This window comes from Mustela nivalis (assembly GCF_964662115.1).
Source record: "Mustela nivalis genome assembly, chromosome: 1".
In the NCBI taxonomy this organism is placed as follows: Eukaryota; Metazoa; Chordata; class Mammalia; order Carnivora; family Mustelidae; genus Mustela; species Mustela nivalis.
In genome coordinates, this window is record NC_139020.1 from 142,011,462 (window position 1) to 142,036,352 (window position 24,891).

Here is a 24,891-nt window from a genome sequence, read left to right on the forward strand (position 1 = left end):
GAGAAAAGCTTTTTTATTCCTTGTGTATAGTCAGATTGCAAAACCCAGGGATCTCTCAGTATTTCAGAGGCAATAAAATGTTAACTTGTGGGTTCTAGAAAGGACATGGATTTCTCCAACAGGCATTACATTCTGATAAAACTCCTATTATTTTTGAGAAATTGAATACAGTATGTTGGGCCAAATGTCTCTGAAAAACCCATACATACATTCCCTTTATGTCTCTTTGACGTTAGACACCCAGAAAAATCCCACCTAGATGACCTTGTGTTTTTAAAAGGCAAATATACCTGCTGGTGGGCCGTCTTTGGCTTAGCCAGAAATGATTGTTAATTTTGCCCTTAAAAAGGCAGATTACCAAGATACATTAGTGTTTTGGGCATGTGCAGGATAGACCAATTTGGCCCAATTTAGCCGTCGGAGCAAGATTGCACCCAAACAGAAGCGCTTGTAGAAATGGATTGACGACTCCACTAGTTTTAAATCAATGCATGCTGGGCAATCAGACTCCCTTATCGCTCCTCAAAATGACCTGCTTAAAGAAAATTGAAGCACTGTTATAGTCGAGATAGCTGTGCAATCCACATGCCCAAAGTGGTGATCACCTTCAAATTTAAGCACTTAATTTAAGAGCTCCAATAATTTTAAATTGCTATGTGCCGCAAAGAGTGACAGACGGTTACCAGAGTGCGCCAGTATTTTTAAAACACTTCAGTGTTCGGTGCAATATATTTCTGTGGAAAGGTTCACAGCAAGTAGAAGCAAATTTCCAAATTAACATTGAAAAATGAAAAGCGACATTGCAACAAACTTCAGGTTGGTTTTCTTCTCTTTTTCCCACCTCTTCCTCACACCCTCAGCCCCAAAGAAGCCGAGTCACTCCTCTGTCTGTTGGATTGAAAAACCTGGAGGATCTGTCAGGAGCTAAAAATAAGTCCAGCTTTTTAAGTATGGAACCTCCCGGCAAAGACACACTTGGCAGGAGAAGAGCTCTGTAGAGAGAAATAGGGAGGATGGCCCATGGAGCCAAAGGGAGAGGGACAGCTTGCATATTCGGGGTTTGGAGATCCCTACCAGAGCTCCGAAGCATTAGGGAAGGCAACTAAAAGCTGCTCTGTAGGTGAAATTTAGGAGATCCCATCTTGATGGTCCAGGAAACCAGAGGCTATGTCCATAAACGCATCTGTATCCACGTATACCATGTATACCTCCCCTCTCCTGTCCTGAAGTTTTTCTGCATGCCAGGTTCCCTGCCCCCCAGTTAGCCCCTCCCCCCCAGTTAGCCCCTCCCAACACCTCCCTGGCCTTCCCCAGGAGATTCTGCTACTAGGCTAGCACCCCACTCCTCTTTCTGCCTCTTCATCCTCCTCTTGCCTCTCTGCTTTCTTCTTCCCTTCACAGGAAGGTCCCCTATACGCTTTCTGTGTGTCTAAATTGCTAATTTTGTCTAATTGCTCAGCTCTAGTCTCTCCCCCTCCCTACACCTTTCACTTTGATCTCTTTCCATCCCATCCCCCACCCAGTTTTCTGTTTTTTAATAAGGTTCAATTTTTCCACCTATAATTGGATGCATAGTAAACAGATGCTTTAAACACTTAATTAAAAACTGAAGCCTTTTTTCAAAAAATCAATTTTATTTTGCTCTTCTCCTATATCATAAACTGTACCTATTTGGGGTATACAGTTCAGTTCAGTTGGTTTTTTTTCAAACAATAGTGTTCAGCCTTCAGCCATGTAACCACAAATATTAGCAAGATGTAGAATATTTGTCCCCCTCAAATCACGTCCCTTTGTGGTCAGTTTCTCTGATCCTGGCTCTGGGAAACCACTGATCTGTTTTCTGTCACTGCAGATGAATTGTGCCTGATTCTTTGCCAATGAAAGGGCAGTAATAACACCTACTTTACCTGTTGTCTTGAGGGTGACTGGGGACCTGGTGAGTGTTTCCCAGCAACCCTAAAGGCAACAGAGAGAAACTGCGTACCTCTTTGCCCCCAAGAGCCTGAAATAGCCTTGTGTAGGCCTGAATTTCCCTTGAAGTTTTATGTTTTAAGTTACGAAATCTTGTTCCTTGCTTTTACTCCATTTATATCCTTGTTTGTTGCAATTTTAAAAATGACATTTTAAATGACTTACCATTCAGGAAGAGTGATACTCCTGGAAAAGATACTATATTTTCTCCATGGTTTCCAGCATATTCTAACCTACTGAGACTCCCCAGAGTGAAGGGCTATCTTGGGGAGCTATCTGAGATGTCCCTCCTGTCTAGGCCTGCCACAGAGCTGTCACTCAGGTTTCTAAAGCTCTCATTAAAGTCAAGATCAAAGCCTCGTCCAGCAGTGTGGGACTTCCCATAACAGTCCTTGGGGAAGAACATAGCTTGAGAAAGCTTTCACTGGGAAATATGGATAGAAGGCAGGCAGGGACCTCAGCCACAATCTTACCATGGTAGGGGACTACCATGGTAGGGACTACCTCTGCATGGGGAATTCTTGACTTTGTGTTTAGAGGGTTTATTCAAATGTTATTACTATTATAATTAAGCCATCTTTACTGAATTTCTTGCATGCACTGGGCACTGTTCTTGAACACAGTTGCTTTTTGCATTTAATTTACAAGACGATTCTGCAAAATGAGAACTAACATCTTCATTTTGTCAATGAAGAAACGGAGCCCCTCAGAGGCATTTAAACAAGTTACTTAAACTTGTACAAGATCCCATAGCAAGTAAGGGGTGAAATTTGGAATTATCTCAGACCCAAGCTTGTCCATGAGCATTATCTCTGGATTAGAGAACGTCTAGTACACAAAAGGTGAAAGTCTAATGAACTCCTCTCAGATTCAGAGGGCCTTTACTTTGTGGGATGAGATGCTTTTGCCTGGAGACTTAAGTGGTGCTGTGTGTGTGTGTGTGTGTTGACCTCCCACCCATCACCCCCTTCCCCACTCCATCTCCCTTTCCCTTTCTGGTTCAAAACTAGGAAGGGATGGTTTCTATGGAAAGTCAGAGCTCTGGGGGAGGGCATGACTTTAATCTTCTACAAAAACAGAATCCTGGAAGAGAAATGGGCGAATGATAAACCATGAGGTTGGACTGGAGGGCACCCTCAGGTTGAGCCACCTGGACCCCCTTGATGTGGGCTGAAAGGGAGCAGGGAGGACATAGGTAGTACTCCTTGATTTGAGAGGCTCTCATTCTGGTGCAGGCAAGTACTACAGAAAAAGACAGGGCCTGGCTTCTGGGGAATGCATGTGGGGGTGGGGGCACAACGTGTCCTTGGTTCTTGGGAAGGATCTGGTTCTAAATGGAAGCTGAACATCTCAGTGCATCCTAGCTCCCCGGCAGTCCCTCCAATCCCCATAGAGGGAGGGCGACTTTTCATTTGGAACAATGCTAATGGAGTCATTCGGGTCAGTGTCTCCAAGATAAAATCTGTCACTCCCTTCTGCAGGCTCATTATTTCTACCTTCAGGCTGCAAGGAGACAGCAGAGCACCAGGGGATAGGGCTGTTTGCTCTTAGGGCTGACTTTCCAAAAAAAAAAAAAAAAAAAAATTAAAAAAAATACAAAAAAAACAGAAAACAAAAAAACACAAACAAACAAACAAACAAACAAAACCCCAAACTATACACACATATATATTACTGTGGTCTTAAAGGTGTGATGATTTCCAGGCAAATCTTTTGTCTTAAACGAAGAGGATGTCAATGTTTAAATTCCTTGCATAAATTTTGTTGCCCTGAAACTCTACCCTAAGTCATCTTCTGGATATGCTTTAATATGGTCATTTAACAGTGACAACAAAAAAGAGTCGCATGCAGGGCTGGACTCGGTCTGGAATTACACCCCACATAGTTGTAATTGTTCAGTAATTTAAACAGAAGAGTGGCATTATGTTGACTCGGCGATTTAAAATTATGCTAAAGCAGGATTTTGCCAGCTGGATCCTTGGCCTCGTTCAGGAACATACTTGGCTGTGTGCAACAGGGACTGCTAATCCATGAGGGTAGAGAAAATGATTTTTTTTTTTTTTTTTTTTTTTTACAAAGGCAGGGTTTTCCAGAACCAGCAAATAATCACCAGTCAAGGTACTAGAACTTAGAGATGAGTAGGGATGCTGTGGTAATTCAAATAGAATTAGCAGCTTGTACTTTATGAGAGAAAAGGAGGCAACCATGAGCTCAGCTTTCATCCAAAGTGAGAAGCTACTTACCTTCGTGTAACCAGAAAGGCGGGGGCATGGATTCTGGATTTTTCTTCTCCAGTACTTTAACAGATGCATTTCCCTGGGAAATGTTGAGATTATAGTACTGTAGTCTTGTAGATTTTTAGTTTGCAGCCATTGGAACTCAATACTTAGAGGGTCTCCTGGCTGTATGCTGAATGAGGGCTGCGGTGGACTGAAGAACAAGGGGCCAGTGGTCTGTCTTCTATCATGTAAATCCAGGTCACTGATGGTGTGACCACCTTAATGATGCCCAGGCCCCCACATTCCTCTCCTCACACCCAGAGCTGATTTTCGTAGGGTATGAGATCTGCACTCTGTGTTGCCAGATCTTTACAGCTTTCATTCTAGATTATAGTGTGAAATTTCTCAGTATTTAAACATAGGCAACTGCCCCACCACCAAACAACCAGACATTGTAGAGGCCAGAGAAAATGCTTCTGCAGGCCAGACAGGACTAGAGGACCTCTAGTTTTGACACCTGGATTCGGTCTTGGGTCCCCATACTTGCTGTCTGTCTGGGTTCCTTCCGTCTTTCACAGTAAGGATGTGTCTTTCCTTCTTAGAGAGGGGGGCTGTTGCAGGAGGTGGGAGCAGGCACTTGGCATTAGAATTGCTTTAGGTCAGGTCAAGCTTTGACACCTTCTAGCATTGTGGTCATTAACAAGTGGTTTCTGCAATCTGCACCCCACCTGGGTGCCCCATCCATGAAATAAGGATGAGTTCTGGCCTTGCCCATATCTTGGTGTCTTTGTCAGGGTTTAATGAAGAATGGAGTGAATCTACAATATTTTGTAAACTCTTGAGCACAGCAGAGAAAAGCAGCCTAGGCTGGTGATCAAAGATGGGGGCCGTGTCCTATGAAATATGTAACTAACGAGCTAAGAGATCTGGTCAAATTGTATGATCTTTCAGAGTTTCGGGTTTCCCATCTGTAAAGACCAGGTTTTTTTCAGGGGAGGCAGCAGAGCGAGTAGAAGTTAAACCTGAGACCAGGTCGAGGCTCTGGCACTTATTTATTGGGCAAGCTGAGCCAGTCATGTAATCCTTGCTACTCTTTGTGGTCTGGTGGCATTTTCTTCTCCTGGGGGTTGTTAGAAATGCAGTTTTGGGCCCCACCTCAGACCTGCTGAAGCAGAATGTATTCCCCAGGGCATTTGTAAGTACATCAGAGTTCAAGAAGCTTTGACTTAATCTGGTGCTACTCATTATGTGGTCCCGGACAAGCAGCATCCTCATCTGGGAACTTGTTAGAAAAGTGACTTCTCAGGGCCCTCTCTTAGACCAACTGACTCAGTCCTCCGGGACTGGGGACCAGGAATCTGTTGTTTACCAAAGGCTTTCAGTTATCCTGATGCATGACTAGTTTAACTTGTTTGAACTACAATTACCTCCTCAGCTCCGGTGCATCTGCAATAATAAATAGGTCCATCATTAGGGTGTTTTATGGATGCAAAAGATGTGGAATAGTATAACAGAGTGTAATACAGCAGAATATAACATAACATGTATTATAATGTGTGTATACAGAGAGAAAATAATAGTATAAGATGAGCAGAACTTGGTAAATAGTGTGCAGGGAAGAGTGGAAAAGACATTGGAAACACGGTAATTGGTAAGAGTCTGTGTCTCTTATGGTTCTTTGGTTTCAATCCAACAGAAACTAACCCTGGCTAACTTAAGCAAAATGGAATTTATTGGAAAGATATGTGGTAGGACAGAATTACATTTCAAAGAAAAAACAAAATGAGCCTTCAGTGCTCATTTTGCAACATTGAGGGAAGTTCCGGGGATCTAGGAAGGTTTTAGAAACTACCATGTGGTCTCTTCAGAGCATCTCCATTGAGATGAACCAGCTCCAAGTGCCCTTTGGGCCATTCCACCCAAGATCCAGATTCCGGATAAAGAAACTGCCTGGCAGGCGTGGGTGACCCAGAGGACAATGCACCTGAACTGCCAAGCTTAGTGGGGATAGAGGAGTTTCTCAAAGGAGTACCTTGTTTTATGAAAGAAAATGTGTATGGGAGCCAGGCAAACAAATCAACAGGCCCCCCACTGCAGATATTTCTAGCTCCAGTGTTTTTAGTTTAACATTCTGCACGGACCTCGGACTTGGCACCATGGTAAGAAATCCTGGAGCAGCAAGCTGAAGGACAGGTGCTAGCTCTTTCAGAAAATCTCCTGGCTGTTCCCTTCCCCAGAACAGCTGTAGGACTTTTCTCTCTACCCAGACTTGAGTAGCTTTGCCTCGGTGATTAGAGGAGTTTGTGCCCCCGGAACTGAAGTGCACCCTCACATGCACCCCTGTAGCTCACGTGCCTCCCTGCTCCTGGTAGAGCTGTGGGGTTTTCCCGAGACCGAGCTGCCTCTGTCTTGTCGCTAACGAAGCTGTGATGTATGGCAAACCCTGGAGAATGCACACTGGCTGTCTTTTGCTTTTCTCTCACAGTTTTATAAGTCATTATTTATAAAATCATGCTCATGTCTGAAATTTGCCGTATTGGCTCCATGCTCTGTTTGTTTTTATGAATATTTTGTTCATGTGGGACAAATGGCTATGCATGGCTTGAGTTCCGGCTCTATTATTTTTTTCTCCTTTTGATTCTACCAGTTAATCACAAAAACAACCCTTCTGTGTGTGGGGCTTTTCCCTGGCGTGTGTCTGTGCCATGGTAACAGTGGCTGGTAATGGTTTGTCTGTGAGGAGAAAGCGGCGTGAATGCTAGCTTATTTAATGTGCATCTGAGGGAAGAAGGGGTTTCGAGAGCCTTTTACAATGATTGTACTGATGCCTTAAGGGTAATCCAGTGCCTCCATAGCACTGGTTAATCAAAGCACAGAGACCTGGAGAAGCTGGGAGGTCCGGTGGTTACGGTACCTGTCCGTGGAATAGTCTGGTCCCAACACTGGCTGCTAGCTCTCCTTTTCACATCTCCCAGGTAACTTGGTGTTTCTTTCACTGCACTTTACAACAAAGGTGTCATAATCAGTGATGAAATCCCTGATTATACCATATGGTTCTGTTTCAAATTGTCTGTAGACCAAGGCCAACATAGCCAATACCAATTCAAAAAAAACAAATTGGCTTTGATTTGAAGTTGTATGAAGGAGTTCCTGAGCTCAGTATTAAAGATGCGTTTATGTCTGCGGAAGCTGGAAAGCTTGTGGAGTGCTCTGGTGAGGATAGATACAGAGGTGTCTCCTCTCATGAAAGGGTTCTCATTTCAAAGTCCTTGTGGAAGTTAGAAATTGCATACAGTAAAGAGTACCCTTGGAAATCTCTCAGATTTCAATATAAGTTCAGTGCTATGATTTTATATATACATTTTAGCAGCAACATTATCTATAGTATATATAACGTCATTATATAGCATATTACATAATATGAAATATATGTAATTATAAAATATGTGCATATAGCATGTGACATATCTAATGTGTAATATATAATGTTATATACTTATATATTATATATAATATTTATGTATTATACATAGTATGTTATATATTTACATATTGTACATGCTAGTAAATATCTTCATATATTTATAACATAAATAAGATAAATACAAAAATATGACTATAAACATATTTATATTTACACAATATATATTATATATTATATATAATGTATATTATATATACACAATATATTATTTATAATACATGTTTATATAATTATATACATACACTGTGCAAGTTTACAAGCTTATATATGTGTATATATAGTGTCCGTAGTTGGATATATGTTCAAAATGTAATTTTACAGAATTTTAATTATGTAAACCAATAGATCTGTATTTGAAAACTCAGAAGTTACGGCGCATGTGATTCACTTCTCTTTACCCCAAGGTCTTGGGGTAAAGCGTGTTCTGTTTGGCATTTCCTCATTTTATCCCTGCATACAAGTATAACCGAAGTTCAGCATTTGGTATTATGCTGGCTCTTCAGCCCAAATGTTATGAATTTCACCTTTGCAAAAATATAAAACAAGGGTTGTATTTGAGGTCTAGTCATCTACCAATCTTAGATTGGAAGCTAAGTAAAATTTGGGAACATAAGAAGCCAATGACATTGCTGGTCTGCTAGAAATGCCTTCAGAATTAAAATCATATGATGTCCATTCAAAGAAAAACTGAGCCTTTCTGGAAAATGGCTTATATTTGAAATCCTCATAATTTATTTACTCTTATTTTAACCATCATAAAAATGGTAGCCTATCAATTATACATGAAACTGAATATTAGAAGGCAGAGGAGAAACATGCTGGCACGCACTTCCTTTCAGCCTGATCACCTCACATTATGAACAAGTTCATTCTGTGTTTACGTCCCTGTGCAAAAAATGCATACTTCTATTACATGTGTCACATATTATGTAAATCCGTAGTTATTATTGCTCTGCACACCATTTTCCTGTAGACTCCAATTCAATTTCCATCAACAACTGTTTGTCGAAAACAATATTTGGAAATTCTTTCCCCAGTGACCTCTGTTTAATTGAGTATATTATGTGCCCTCTCTTTTTGTTGTTGTTATGAAGCAAAAGTCCACCCTGCAAACTAAAATTTCTTCCTGTCCTTCCTGCAGAAGATGATACAATGGGAGTATTTTATGATTTGTTGGAGATATATATATATATATATATATATATGCTCTCATTTGTTCTGGAACTGACTGTAAATAATTGAAATTGGCTTTTGAGAGTGGTTCTTAGAAGCCATCTTATTATATTACTTATACTTTGCGTTTGATCATTGAAAAAATAAATGGTTGGGGGAGAAAAAAACCCAGATCAGGAAATGTAGAGAAACAAGTTGTGTTTCAAATGAAATTTTCGCCTTGCTTCTCACTAGTACGTGTCTGTGGGGTATTCTAAGGAAACTCTGCTGACAGTAGAATTAGTGCCTTCCCAAGGTCCCAACTATGCACAATACTTACCATTATGACAGGACTCTTCTTAATTGTCATTTTGGGTTGTTCAGAATTACAGGAATAAAAATCAAAAACAAGGATTTTTTGTGGAATAAGAGTAGAGTTCATTATGGCTATTAAAATTTCTAATGACATGAAAGCCAATTATTGTGACTTCAGTTGGTTATTCCGAATGCACTTAGGTACGTGACAGCCGAGGTAAACATTTCAGCCACAGACAGCTCCATTAATTAATCACCACTTAGGATTCTGAAGCTTGCTTCCATGCTTCAAGGGCCATGTGGAATACTTTCAAGATATATATTCCAGACAAGTCCGGACAAGCACACTAGGTACTCAATAACATTTTTTTTTCATGTCCTTGTTTGACATTTATTTATTAGAGTAAAGCTCAGACTTGATATTTTACCCCATACTCTGTTTTCCCCTATAGAAAAACTTATATAGAAAAACCTATAGCAACTTAAGGAAAAATAGTGTGTCTGAAGAGGGCAGCCTTTCCACAATTTCTTGGAATTTGCTCCACCTAAATACACATCGCATTGGGCAGTTGATTTTTTTCGTGATTTAATGCTTGTGAATGCTTTTATCCATGTTGGCCCTGAATCATCTCGTTCTCTGAAAATTAGGCTTAATTCTTCACCTCACCTTCCTCCTCCCTGTTTTTAAAAAAGTTTCAAAAGCAGATGGCAACAAAATTCTTCCATATAGAGAGCTTTATTTGGAGGAATTAACTTCAACCCCCACCCCGTTTATTCATGAGCATTTTGATGGGATATGGCTATTTCTTCATAAAGTTTTAAACTCTACAGTCATTCCTTACTTTGAGAATTATGAAATCTTTAGTTTCCTGGCAGAGAAGAGCCAAAAATTTGTTTTTCTACTTCTCTTTGTCATTTATGCCCCCAGAAGGATCAGCCACATGAGGACTTGTCAGGAAGAGTCAGAAAAGCATTCTCTCTGCCCTAGTCCATTCAGTCACAGAGCAAAGACTTCAAACATCTTCCACTTGTCAACATGCTCATCCTGGAAAGTGTGCATGCCAGTAGTGTTTTGTACACAGCAATTAGCATGGAGAGCAAATCTGATTCATTATGGTAGTGTGGCCATGCTCCCCTTGCTAGCCACAGCTAAATGGCTAGATCAGAGCCTTGTCACAAGTGCCCATGGTTGGAAGGATCATTGCCACTGAGTTAGCATCTGGTATTATGTGTGCAGAGGAGACCTTGGTCTTCCCACTGTTTGGTGATGAGGTGAAAAGGTTGGAGGAAATACCAGGATAAGAATGGAGGGCTGTGTAGTGTCCTGGGATATGTTTCTGTAAGAAAAACTTCTGAGAGTTCCGTGTCTCTCCATGATGAAGGAAAAGTCTGGGAGATAGAAAGAGCAACCTCTAATCTGATGGACAGTTTAATAAACCACTCTTAAAATTCAGCAACCACCACCCCCTCCTCAGGCTTTGGAAAGTTCAAGCTTTGAAAAGCCTTTTGGATTAGAGTGCGTTGGTGGTATCTAAGCTCAGGAGAGTCTGTCCTGGGAATTCTAATGCCTTTGAGAGAAAAATGATTGGGTTGGAGTTCAGGTTAGGGGTAGCTCCATTCTGGGAAACTGGACCCTAGCCAGCTTGTGACTAGATCCTTCCCACTTAACATTGTGGCAACACTAATATGAATATGCACTGAAAATATTTAAAGCAATTTATGAATATTGATAGATTCTCATTTTCACAGCAAGTTTGACTTTTGTTCAACCTCCCCAATTTATAGATGAGCTGAAATGACTTGGTTAATGCCTTATAATTAGTATCAGATCCAGGAAGGGGGAAAAATCTGCTTGTCTGATTTTGTTCCACCTACCTTGGTGGCAGGCAGGCTCCAAGATGTTGTCCAATGATCCCTGTCTCCTGCTGTTCACACCCTGGTGAGGTGCACTCCTGTATTACTCCAGATTTGGTCTGTTTGGCCCACAACCACCAATAATTAGAGACTACTAATGAAGGAATTCAAGGTTTCTTTTGCTTAAAAGAACTCTGACAATCCCTGATGCCACTATGTGTGTTTTATAAGTTCCTAAGACACTTTGGCAGAAAATCACTAATTTGCTAATTTGGCCAGTGAAATTAACTCTGTGTTCTAAGTTTTGGATGTGTTAGTGACATGACATTTTCTGGAGGTAATGACTTACTCCATAACTTCCTAATGGTTTTCATACTATGGTTCCAAAAGGAACAATCACTTCTAGGACAGGGATGAGGGGAGGTAGAGGACACAGAAAAATGTGGGAAGCAGTTAGCCAATCAGTTTTCCATAAAACATATTATATGTACACACACACACACACGAAACCCCAGATACTTTTACAATTTTCTATCTTTGGGACTATCTTACGTTTGAAAGTCAAGGTATTGCTTAAGATGTTCACTGACACTCTGAGTTCCAAACCAGTTTTCTAAAGAGTTAGAATCCAATTGTTCACTCAGATGAACATGGCAGTTTCAGTGACTCATTATTTCCTTGGGGAGGTACTATGGAAGACTAGGTTCCTGAGATGTTAATAAATATTTGGTAAGAAAATAAGTTGAGTGAGAGAAAAAAGGAGGGGAGAGGTACAGCCAGCCAGCCAACAATAAATAGATAGATAGATAGATAGATAGATAGATAGATAGATAAATTCATTCATTCTTTGGACAAGTAATGTTGGGACAAGTTGATCCATGGATGGGTCTTTGGAGCAGAAATTCTCAATGCCTTTTATGTACCAACATGTTCAGTAATTCTCCAAGAGAGAGGTTGGAACAATGTCCTCTGTGTTAACCTTCCTGCTTTCCTGGTACTTAAACATTCCAGTGGGGAACAAGAACTCTATGGAAACTCCAGCCCATGGGCCAAATCTGAACCAAGCCCATCTTTGCAAATATAGTTTTAGTGGAGTACAGCCACATCCACTCATTGTGTTGTATTCTCTATAGCTGCTTTCAGGTCACATGGCAGAGTTGAGTAGTTGTGAAAGAGTATGGCCCACAAAGCCCCAAAATATTTATTCTGTGGTCCCCTATAGAAAAATTTTGCTGATGCATGGGTTGAATCATTTGGAAAATGTAGCATTTCCCCAAAAGGACCAGAGAACCACTTTTCAGGAGGTTGTTCTGTGGGTCCAGTCTCTATATAACAGATGGGCGAACACCGAATCAACTCAGTGTTTTCTTGTGGGTCTGTGGGAGTCGCCCCTCCCCTCCCCTTAGTACCTTGAAAGCAGAATACCCTCCCCTCCCCTGTTAGGCAGCTGCACTAGAGAAGGGTTTCTGTTTCTCTGAGATGTGGAGTGGCAGATTGAGCCCAGTAGCGAAAGTGAATCTATTCTTTGTTGTAAGATACAGCAAGATCAAGTTGAGTTACAGAGAAAGCTGCATGATAACAGGAAGCTTATCATTTATTTACTGAGCATCCTGTTCACTGTTTTTAGTCCTGTGCAGGAAGGGAGTTGGGGGTTACCTTGTGCTTGCGTCTTCAGGGACTTACAGTTCTCTGTCTCCTTGGAAAAAGTGACTGCGAGACATGTTAAATAACAATGTGGAAATTCAGGGACTTAATTTAAAAAAGAAAAAAAAACCTAAAGGAGGAAAAATCTAGAAACTTTCTTTCTTTCTTTCTTTTTTTTTTTTTTGTAATTCAGAAGTGTAATGTCTTCCCCTCTGGTAGGTATGATTCACAGAATACTGTATTCTTTCTACAGACTAAGAGCTGAATAGTTTTTCTGCTAATAATGTGAATTAGTTAATATATTTCTGTGTCACAAATGACCCCAAATTTAACAGCTTAACAGCAAAACTTGATCAGCTTGCAGTTTCTGAGGGTTGGGGATAAGTGAACAGGAGCTCTTGGTCAGGGTCTCTTTTAAAGTTTGCACTCAAGCTGTTAGCCAGGGTTGCAGTCTCTGAAGACCTGGCCGGGGCTGAAGGATCAACTTTCAAGTTCACTCATGTAGCTGTCTGCGAAAGGTTTCAATTTCTCCCCACATGGGACTCTTGATAAAGTGGCTTATGACATGGTTTCTCTAGTGACACGGCTTGGATCTACGGAACCCAAAGGTGATAAGCCATGCCCCAGAAAATAAGCTAACCTAAAAAGTGACATATCCTTGTTACTATTATATTCTATTGGTCAAGCATACCAACCCTGTACATTGTGGAGGGGACTAGAAGGTGGAATGGATATCAGGAAGCAGGGTCTTTGGAGGTCATCTTGGAGCCTGGAGACCACATTCTGGTTATTTAAAGCAGCATCTGTTGGTCAGGAATGCCCTGACTTCCTGCCCCTGGTCCAGGATACTCAAAGCCTAAGGCCAGGGAATTGGCCCTAAAATCAGCTCTACCCCCGTAAAACCATTGTTAGCTTACAGAGCAGCTTTTTATAAATGAGAAAAAGGTACGCTCCATAAGATTGTTTACTTCCGCTTTTTAAAAAATGATCCTAATGTATGAATTTTATTACAGCAAGGCATTTTACTTTGTTTGTGGAAAAGTCTTGTAATATACCACATGGCTCCCCATGCAGCACATGCCTGCCCAGCCTGCATATGTGATGGAAAGAGCAGCACCACTTGGAATGAACTTGCGTTTGTGTTCATCTTCCTCACTGGGCTGTAAAGTCTTTGAGAGTAAGAACCAAGTGTACTTCTTCCTTCACTGAATCATTCAGCGAGTATATATGAAGATACTGCTGTGTGTGTGTGATAGTACAGTGATGGTTAAGAAAGAGAAGCATTAAAAAAAAGAAAGCTGTTTTTCCTGGTACTTACATTCTAGGGAGGGACAGGAACACTGAAAAACAAAATAAGTACATGAACAAGAGAATTTCAGATAGTGAGAGGAGGTGTGAAGAACCTACAAAGGGTAAAGGATAAGGAGTGACAAGGGCGGGCTAGAAGGTGGTTCTTGGGGGCAGCAAGGGGAGGACAAGGAGAGAAGAAAGCAATGCCATCTTTGCAATGCCTGTTGGTAACTTTGCACTTCCTAGGTGTGCAACAAAATGCTTCCTCTGGCAAGGAGGGGCCAGAGAACTAGGAAAGAAAGACCCTAGGAAAGAAAATGAGAGCGCCATTTTGGTTTCAGTAAATATATATGCTATTTTAACTTATGGAGACAGATGGAGTCTCTATTATTCTGCATCTGCTTTTTGTAAGCACAACACGATGACTTGGTTAGGTCTCCTTAAACAAGATTCCTTTATTTCTCCTTCATCACTGGAAAATAAATAAGACCAAGAGGCAAAGGCTAATGACTATAGTTATTAAGTCAATGTTTAGTGCTTGGAATTGTGTTGGGATTTTCTTCCCTTTTTTTTTTTTTTTTTTTTGCATTGAGGCTAGCTTAGGTTTCTTTTGCATTTTCATAATGGACTGAGGACACAAGGAGCAGTAACTCATTCAATTTCAGATTTCACAACTTGAGAAGAAGGAGCATGGAGATATTGGAGGTGACCCAGAGAAGGGCAGTGAAATGGCTGAAGACGGACTGGAGACGAGGGCACACAGAGAAAGGTTAAACAGCATTGGTTAATTTAATTGGGAAAAGAATAGGAGAAAATGCTGAGCCTTAGAAAGAGATGGAGATTATATGAGCTGTTTGTCATATACTTTCATGATCTGGAGTTTTATTGAAATTGGAAAGATTTAGATCAGCTTTTAGCTACTAACTGTGAGGATTCTCTGTAGCATTAGGAACATGATAGGACTTCTTGGCAATGATGGTTTGGTCCAGAGTTCTGGGATTCCATAACTGAGGTCGATAATTTCTTTCTTTTTTTTTTTAAATTTATTTATTTGACAGAGAGGGATCACAAGTAGCCAGAGAGGCAGGCAGAGAGAGAGAGAGAGAGGGAAGCAGGCTGCCTGCTGAGCAGAGAGCCCGATGCGGGACTTGATCCCAGGACCCTGAGATCATGACCTGAGCTGAAGGCAGAGACTTTAACCCACTGAGCCACTCAGGTGCCCTGAGCTTGATAATTTCTTATCAAAGTGAAGGTAACTAATGGATCATGGTGTTTACAGAGGATGGGGAGGGGAGAGGCTGTTTCTCATGTTTCTCACATTCACAGCATAGGCTCCATCCATAAATGCTGAGTCCATGCAACAGCACATGCTGGAATATGTGTTCCAGGGTATTATAACAATAAAGAGGAAATCATGCTTTTTTTTTTTTTTTAAATTTACTTATTTGAGAGAGAGCATCAACAGAAGGCAGGTAGAGAGAGAGAGAGAGAGAGAAAAGCAGACTCCCCGCTGAGCAGGGAGCCAGATGTGGAACTCCATCCCAGGACCCTGGGATTATGACCTGAGCTGAAGGCAGATGCTTAACCACTAAGCCACACAGGCGCCCCCGAAATCATGCTTTCAATAGCAAAATTGTTAAAGAGATTGCAGAACTTCACCCTATACCTTTTTTTTTTTTTTTTCTTAATCGGTTTCCTTTTCTTAACTGGCTTGGTATGTGCACTTTTTTTTGTTGTTGTTGTTGTTGTTGTTGACTTTGGTTGTGTGTGGGTTCTTTTTTCTTTTTCTTTCTTTCTTTTTTTTTTTTTTGGTAGCTCCTTATGAAGGTACATGTGGGTAGAGCCTTTACCACTTATTCTTTACAAAGTTTCTTGCCCTGGGAAGGTTTTTGAGTCATCTCTTCCTACCTTACTTATTAAAAGTGTTACTGCTGTCTAGGTCCTTTGCTGTTTGGTTTTGTTTCTTGCATGATTCATCTCACTGGGGCTGGAAACATGGTTTTCCATCTGAAATTAAAATCCCAAAAGTCATGTCTGTCATCCAGAGTTCAGTCTGTCTGAATAACCCGTGTTGGTTCCTGGACTGTATTTGTCAATGACGTTTTGTGCCACGATGTTAAACGCAGATGTCTAATTGGCACCTTCTAACACTATTTATTGGTTCTTCATTTCTCGTTCTCCAAATATGCTCCAGGCCAAATGCAGAAAGAACTCTAGCTACTGAAAAATGTGCACATTCCCAAAGTTCCTTGTCTTACGCTGATGGGCAATTAGACTTGGAAGAAGCTGGCCAAGCGAAGGACAGTGTGGACGAAGTAGGGCGGCTGGCTGGCTGGTGGGCTCCCTGCAGCATTGGCAGCCTTCCTCACTTAGGAGCTGCCATTGAATTTGGTCTGTCTTCCAGGTTTCTGCATAGTACTTCCCTGCCTTTGTTAATAGCACACTCTGCGTGCTTTTGTCACTAAACAGTTTTCCATCCTCCTCCTCCTGAGCTCCCTTCTCTGATATAAGTAACCTGGATCTGCTTGAGACCCACAGCCTGGGGGAGGGAGAGAGAGAAGACACAAACTGGGGTATGTATTTTTGCCTCAATATTTCTTTGAATTCCGGCCTCTCTCTGTTTTTGTAGATCATCTAGTCCTTTGGCATTTACCTCACAGCCTTCTGGAGACATTTCCTATGGAATCACATGTAGCCGTTCACCAATGCTTTCTACCTCTGTGTGATGTCTGCCATTTCCCTGATTTCTTGCCCTGTTGACTTTAACGGTTGGTATTTTCTATGAAGCCACATTAGGGAACTCCTTACCCTAATATCCTGAAATCTGGGCCAGTGGTATTACCCTTTCTAAGATATTATAGCAGCCACTGAGGCTCTGGAATTTGACCAGTTTTTTACTGCATTTGTCCTCAGGCGTGTTGGTTCCATTGTCACAGTCCCCTGGTCATACTCGCTAAACTTGAATAGGATTAAGCCTGCTAAACCTATTAATTAATTTGATGTTTACTGAGCACTTAGTATATCCCTGATACAAGCATGCCTAGTTATTTGAGTAAATAAGACCCAGCTCCAACTCTCACCTGTCTTCCCTTATAACCTTGTGGAATGTCCATTCTACAAGAGGAAACTGCATTTAGAAGGCAATTACAAGTGAGTGTAACAGAAGTTTTGCTAAAATGTAAGTGCAGATGTGCCGGAAACAGCAGTAGAGTAGCCAGTTCTTGGTATTCAGGGAAGGTTTTCCAAGGACAGGAGTTGGATATCTAAACTGCAACCCTTACTCAGCCATTTAATTGGACTGTGGTGGTTCAACATTCAATCTATATCAGTAGATTAAAAATCAGATTCTTTTTCCTCAAGCATCTTCCCACAATTTCCAGAGATATTTCTCTGGAGTTTGAGAGTTCATTTTGTCTGTTTAGAGAAAACTACTATCAATAATATCCTTGGGTCTTCATACCTCTACTCATCATCATCCTTACTCAGTGGATGCATGTAGCAGTAGAAGTGTGTGCTGGGAATATTCTGGGATGTTTCTTTGCTTCCAAGATTAAATGCGAATCACTTGAAGAGCCTCTTAAAAATGCAAATTGCTGGATCCCACTTCCAGAGATTTGTAAATTCCTGGGGTCAATAAATTTGCATTTTAAACCAGCTTGCCTCATTATTCTGATCTGGATACTGTCCTTTGATTAACCACTGCTAAGGGCACTAAGAGGGAGAGGTGGAGGGTATGATCTATTACTTATCTGTGAGTTTATTTTCGTCCAGACTGAAATCCAAACCACACCTTATGGCTAGTTTATTCAAAAAGATATCTTTGAATCAAAGATTCAAAAAGATATCAGATATTGTGTTTTGTGCTATGAAACTGATTTTTGAATATAGTCACATCCATCAGAAGCTATGCTACAATTTGGGACGTGTCCATGTCTTTAAAATTGTAATTAATATTGACCAGTTATTTTGTTGTTTCTCTGGCCTTTTACATTTATCCTTAGCACTAGAAAGGACATGAAGTGTGTGAATCATAATAGACTGCAATTACCATTATGCAGTTAATTATACTTGTGTGCTGAAGTGCAGTGTGACCTTTAGGAGAAAGTTAAGCGTGGGCATGGAAGTATCATGACACCTTTCAAGAAGGGAGAGCTGTGTGTTTCACATTGGGTTTTTATTGCATTCAAATGCACAGAAACCCATTTTCTGTCCTTCCCGCTTCAAGGTTCCGTAATAATTTGGTTCATACACTGTAGGTCCCACATCTCACTTTTCTTTAAAATATTTTTTTGAATGTTAGTGTTCACGTCTTGAATTTGATTACCATCATTTTATTTTGATTAAAAAAAATCAAAGCTTTCAAGAAGAGATAACAAGTGTTCATGGGTATGCGGAAGAATTGGCACTCTTGTGCACACTCTTGGTGGGACTGGTGCAGTCACTATGGAAAACAGTATGAAGCTTCCTCAAGAAATGGAAAAAATAGAACTACTCTATGATATAAAAAAAAAAAAGAAAAGAAAACAAGCTATCAAAGAGATATCTGCACTTGGTGTTTCTGGCAGCATTATATATAATAACCAAGATATGGAAATAACTTAAGGGTCTGTCAACAGATGAGTGGATAAAGAAGAGATATATATGTTATATATAATATACATGTTTTATATAAAATTTACTATATACAGTAGGGTGATAACCATATTGCAAAATGTAGATGTATCAAATCAACTCTGATGGCTTAAACTTATGTAATATTATTTGTCAATTATATCTCAATTAAAAAAAACCATAAAGCTTTATTTTCCTGATAATAATATAAAAATTATGGTTTAATTTTAGAAACCTGTATTGTGGCTTGAAACTATGATAAGTTATGCTCTCAACATATGATGTCTCAAAAATTAATCTGATGGTAAATTCCTAAAGGTTATGACTTAAGGAGAGTTGACGAGATTCTACTGAAGCCCAAATCATTGGGGTAGAAAATCAGCCAATGGCCCCTTCCAAAAAATGCAGAGAAGTCAGGATCTGCTACAATATTCAGGCAATGGGCTAATTCTGGATAACTAGCATTTTCTAGGTAACAGAGGTTTCAGATGTTTCTTTGGTAGTTTAGGTACATAACATTGAGAGGAATCACATCTTTCCATGGAAGTTCAGTGTTGCCACTATAATCAGTAAAGCATAGCATCATTTAATTGACTAGATTTGGGGTTGGATAAGGAGGGAGCATGGAGACCATCTAAATTATCTTTATTTCACAATTAAGAAAATGGCATTAAGAGAAGGTACATGGTCATGCGCTGGTAAAGTCAGATGTGTTTGAAATTCATTGCTACTGCTTCTCATTGAGGGAATATGATTAAGTTTTTAGTTTAATTTCTAGCTACTTCCTTGATAGTTCTCCCTTTATCCAAGTTGAAATCAGAAATGCCTCTTATACTGTGTTATAGCGTCCAATCCCATCAGCTTCAGTGGGGCAGGGGAGCTGATCCCATGTCTACCTCCTCAAACGGGCAGATGTGAGAGGAGAGTTGAATTGAGCAGGCAGAACACAGCATTTAGCTAGCATGCCAGCCTTCCGTGGCAGAGATTGAGGAAAGCTGTCAGGAACAGCAAAGGCCAGCACAAAATTACACAGGGGTCCTGAAAGGCAGATGGAATGCCGTGATGGGGAGTATTGAGTTGGCAGTACTGTAGTGGTCTACTGGTCATTCTCCAAACATCCCAATCACTTCCATATCTTCATGCCTCTGCCATGAAGTATCCATAACTTTCTGCAAGGGGTAGAAAATGTGAGTATAGTCAATTACCCAAGGAAGTTCAGGCTGCAAGAGTAGCAGCCTGAAGCTGTGGTTAAACTGCATAAGAAGACCAGTTAGGGTTAGCATCTCTGTTCTTCTCTTGGCCCTTTTTCCTCTTGGTCACAGAATGGTTGCTTGAGCTCCATGCATCGTATCTTTATTTAGAGAGAAAGGAGTAGTAGTGGTGAAGGTCACAGCATTATCTTTTCCCTTTTATCAGAAAAGCAAAGGGTTTCCCAGAACTCTGTTACCTCCTGCCCCTCCAAAATTACATTTTGTCTCATTGGAGTGGAGGGAGGAAATGCCGAGGATGTGCGTATGCAGTTTTGTTTTATTTTGTTTTGTTTTGGTTTTTTTGAGCCTCTCTGGTAGAAGTTCACCCCCCGTACCCCACCCCCTGCCAAGTGGTGTTAAGAATGGCTGTGGATGAGAAAATCTACAGTGAATTTATGGTATTTTTACAAGCCCAGAGAACTGGTAACAATAGTACGGTCAGGTCTTTGCCAAGATGAACGGTCTCTTTATAGTAAGAGACTCAAATGACCTCATTTATTAATGTGGATATCTGTATACCAGTTTGGTTTCATGTGGAAACTTATAATAATTTGCCTTATTTTCTGCTTGTTGAATTAAGGCTTCTATGTGTACAGCATCTTACCATACAAAATTAGATCCCCTCAAGAATCCTGTGACATAAAAATTATTATTCTAGTCTCACTGAAGAGAAAGTAGAGACAGAGAGAATTTGGATAACTTTCACCAGGTCAAACAACGAGTACACACTACAAGTTGGATCCAGATGTTTTGTCTCTGGTGTTTGTATTATTATACTCACTGAGGAGAATGTGTTTTAAAAGAAGTGAAACAGAGAGTAAATTGAGACAGTCTAAGACTGCATTAATTTTTGGAGCTGTAGACACTGAATAAATAATTTGTTTAGAGAAATAGAAAGTGATTCAGTTTGTGTGACAACATGAAATCTCCCCCCCCTTTCCCTTTTTCAGAGACCCTCGGCCAGCAAGTCTTCGGGGGCTCCTTCCTATAGCAGATGGTCCAGTTCACAGCCACATCAGGTAACATGATCTTTTTAAGAATCTCGTCATGCTTGTTTCCCCCCGAAGTGCCCTTCAAAGTACAGTTACCTCGTCACTGGGCAAACATGGAGGGTATCAGGCTCTTGCCTGTTCTCACCTTGAAGGTGGCCCCTTGGCAAAGGGCTGTGGAGTTCCTCTTTGGTGACTTCTATCCACCTCGAGTCTCCAGTCAGGGCTATGTGAGGGGAACAGTGAGAGGGAAATGCCCAGTTCCACATCCAAAGCCCTCCTCCGTGCCTAGCTAACAAAGTCAGTCTGGCAATTTGTGAGAATAGATTTGCCTCTTATTCTTCAACCAAAGATTTTCTCTCCTTTCTGTTCTAGGAAAGTGTGTATGTTCCCATGTGTGTGCATATGTGCATGCCTCTGTGTGTGTGTGTGTGTGTGTATGGCACAAAGGATCTCTAGGAGTGTATATACTGGTATATCCGAAAATGTACTGATATTGCAAATAATCACTTTTTCACCTTGTTACTCAGGATGATTAAAATCTGTGTTCGGGTCAAGCAAGTTAAGCCAGTACAGCACCGTTATGTTTCTGTGTGTAAAAAAAGCAAGATTTTTAGGTTGGTAAGCCATTTACACAGGTGACTACATGGGCTTCTATTTAAAGCAGCATATGGTGAGAACACTAACTTTAGACTCTAAAAGCTGGGTAGGACTTGAATTTGTTACCTCGAGACCAACAGGAAATAAGCTCTGTCTTGTCTTTTGCTTTATTGGTCCAAATTCTCTTTTAGACTTTTAAGGTCACTTAGGCAGGCTGGAGTGACGGTAGAAGAAGCACATTATAAATGGTTTATAGTTGCATCTTCTCCCACATTTTATTGACTCTCTGTAGACACTTAGTATGGATGGTAATTTAGTCCAGTCTCAGCATAATGTGAGCACTCTTGTTATATTCTTTTATCTTGTCTTCGCAACTTCTTTGTAAGAAATTGACACTTATCAATAAAAATATTAAAGAAATTAATGGGAAAAATACATTCTTCCATTATGCATTATTTTATCACAGTGCCTCTTTTATCTTATTTATTTATTTATTTATTTGAGAGAAAGAGAGAGAGAAACAGAGTGAGTGCACACATTAGGGAAAGGGGGAAAGGGGTAGAAGCAGTGGGAGAGAGAAACTTAAGATTTCATGCTGAGTGTGGAGCCCAGTGTGAGGTTTGATCTCATGACCCTGAGAGCACAACCTGAGTCAAAACCAAGAATCTGGATGCTTAACTCACTGCATCCCCTGGGTGCCCCATGGTGCCTCTTTTTATATTGATTGGTTGGTAGAAAAAACTTGAGGTGATAGCTCTGCCTCCACTGGCATCAGCTTTGCTTAGTGTCTTTTAACTCTGGAAGGATATATTGCTTTGTGAGTGTGAACTAAGAAAAAAGGCAACCTGAAAAGAGGGGCAATGGCTCCAGTCTTGGGAGATTGCTTTGAATATCCAGTTTTCTTTGGCTTCCTGCATCTCCTGAAAATGCACATTGGGTTTTAATCAGTGTTTTTGATTTCTCTTCTCACACTTCTCACACTTTCCAGAGTTTGTCTGGTTGTCTGGTGTGGGTTGAGCAAGTCACTGGTCACATTCCTGTGCTCTCCCTGAAGATGGGGGAGATGCTCTAATCTGATCTTCACAGTCTAAGGAAAGTGAGACACAGAGATTATATTGTCTAAGGTTACACGATTTCAGTTGGTCTACAATTCTGTGATATTTTTCCCCCTAGAACTTACTCAGTTTTATAAGCCCAAACAATTTTTCTGAGGACTTCCTAGGGAAATAGTCTAATGTGAATCTGACTCTGGACTGGTCCTACAAACTTTTTACATCTTGAAGTGAAAAGAGAAAAGCAAAGACAGGATGATGTTTGGGACAGTCCTTAATTCTCAGAATGTATCCTTTTAGCTTTCCAATATTCCAGTGACCCTTTTAACTGAAATCTGGTAATGATTAGATAGTTTTGTGTAGTTTTTGATATCCAAGCCAAATTAAAATGGTAACCATCCTGTATACATTTCCCAATGTGTCCTCTGAATTCTTACCTGTATGTGAAATCCAGGAGCAAAAGAGCTACCAAAAGGGGTTTCATTTTTGTCTTCTCATATGTTGAAAGAAATGTGATTATATTGGCGGTCTTTCAATCTTTGCAGTGCCATTTGGATTGGGAGGCTTAATTTGATGACATTTCCAAATGGTAGCCCAATCAAAACTAATATTGGTGACATCGGCTTTGTATTGAGGATCCTCTTTTTTTTTTAATTTTTTATTTTTTATAAACATATATTTTTATCCCCAGGGGTACAGGTCTGTGAATCACCAGGTTTACAAACTTCACAGCACTCACCAAAGCACATACCCTCCCCAGTGTCCATAATCCCACCCCCTTCTCCCAAACCCCTCCCCACAGCAACCCTCAGTTTGTTTTGTGAGATTGAGTCACTTATGGTTTGTCTCCCTCCCAATTCCATCTTGTTTCATTGATTCTTCTTCTACCCACTTAAGCCCCCATGTTGCATCACCACTTCCTCATATCAGGGAGATCATATGATAGTTGTCTTTCTCTGCTTGACTTATTTCGTTAAGCATGTTACGCTCTAGTTCATCCATGTTGTCGCAAATGGCAAGATTTCATTTCTTTTGATGGCTGCATAGTATTCCATTGTGTATATATACCACATCTTCTTGATCCATTCATCTGTTGATGGACATCTAGGTTCTTTCCATAGTTTGGCTATTGTGGACATTGCTGCTATAAACATTCGGGTGCACGTGCCCCTTTGGATCACTACGTTTGTATCTTGAGGGTAAATACCCAGTAGTGCAATTGCTGGGTCATAGGGCAGTTCTATTTTCAACATTTTGAGGAACCTCCATGCTGTTTCCCAGAGTGGTTGCACCAACTTGCATTCCCACCAACAGTGTAGGAGGGTTCCCCTTTCTCTGCATCCTCGCCAGCATCTGTCATTTCCTGACTTGTTGATTTTAGCCATTCTGACTGGTGTGAGGTGATATCTCATTGTGGTTTTGATTTGTATTTCCCTGATGCCGAGTGATATGGAGCACTTTTTCATGTGTCTGTTGGCCATCTGGATGTCTTCTTTGCAGAAATGTCTGTTCATGTCCTCTGCCCATTTCTTGATTGGATTATTTGTTCTTTGGGTGTTGAGTTTGCTAAGTTCTTTATAGATTTTGGACACTAGTCCTTTATCTGATATGTCGTTTGCAAATATCTTCTCCCATTCTGTCAGTTGTCTTTTGATTTTGTTAACTGTTTCCTTTGCTGTGCAAAAGCTTTTGATCTTGATGAAATCCCAATAGTTCATTTTTGCCCTTGCTTCCCTTGCCTTTGGCGATGTTCCTAGGAAGATGTTGCTGCGGCTGAGGTCGAAGAGGTTGCTGCCTGTGTTCTCCTCAAGGATTTTGAGGGATTCCTTTTGCACACAGAGGACTTTCATCCATTTTAAAACTATTTTCGTGTGTGGTGTAAGGAAATGGTCCAATTTCATTTTTCTGCATGTGGCTGTCCAATTTTCCCAGCACCATTTATTGAAGAGGCTGTCTTTTTTCCATTGGACATTCTATCCTGCTTTGTCGAAGATAAGTTGACCATAGAGTTGAGGGTCTATTTCTAGGCTCTCTATTCCATTCCATTGATCTATGTGTCTGTTTTTGTGCCAGTACCATGCTGTCTTGATGATGACAGCTTTGTAATAGAGCTTGAAGTCCGGAATTGTGATGCCACCAACGTTGGCTTTCTTTTTCAATATCCCTTTGGCTATTCGAGGTCTTTTCTGGTTCCATATAAATTTTAGGATTATTTGTTCCGTTTCTTTGAAAAAGATGGATGGTACTTTGATAGGAATTGCATTAAATGTGTAGATTGCTTTAGGTAGCATAGACATTTTCACAATATTTATTCTTCCAATCCAGGAGCCTGGAACATTTTTCCATTTCTTTGTGTCTTCCTCAATTTCTTTCATGAGTACTTTATAGTTTTCTGAGTATAGATTCTGTGTCTCTTTGGTTAGGTTTATTCCTAGGTATCTTATGGTTTTGGGTGCAATT

At 40.5% G+C, this 24,891-nt stretch overlaps 1 protein-coding gene across 1 annotated transcript in view; it reads left to right on the forward strand.

Annotated features, from left to right (window-relative positions):
- The window catches only part of LOC309863821 (uncharacterized protein), a 337,583-nt gene that overhangs the window by 238,750 nt on the left and 73,942 nt on the right, over nucleotides 1-24,891 (forward strand). The window contains exon 3 of the mRNA XM_082729050.1: nucleotides 20,741-20,809. Within this exon, the coding sequence (XP_082585176.1) occupies nucleotides 20,741-20,809 (69 nt within the window). The remainder of the gene's footprint in view (nucleotides 1-20,740; nucleotides 20,810-24,891) is intronic.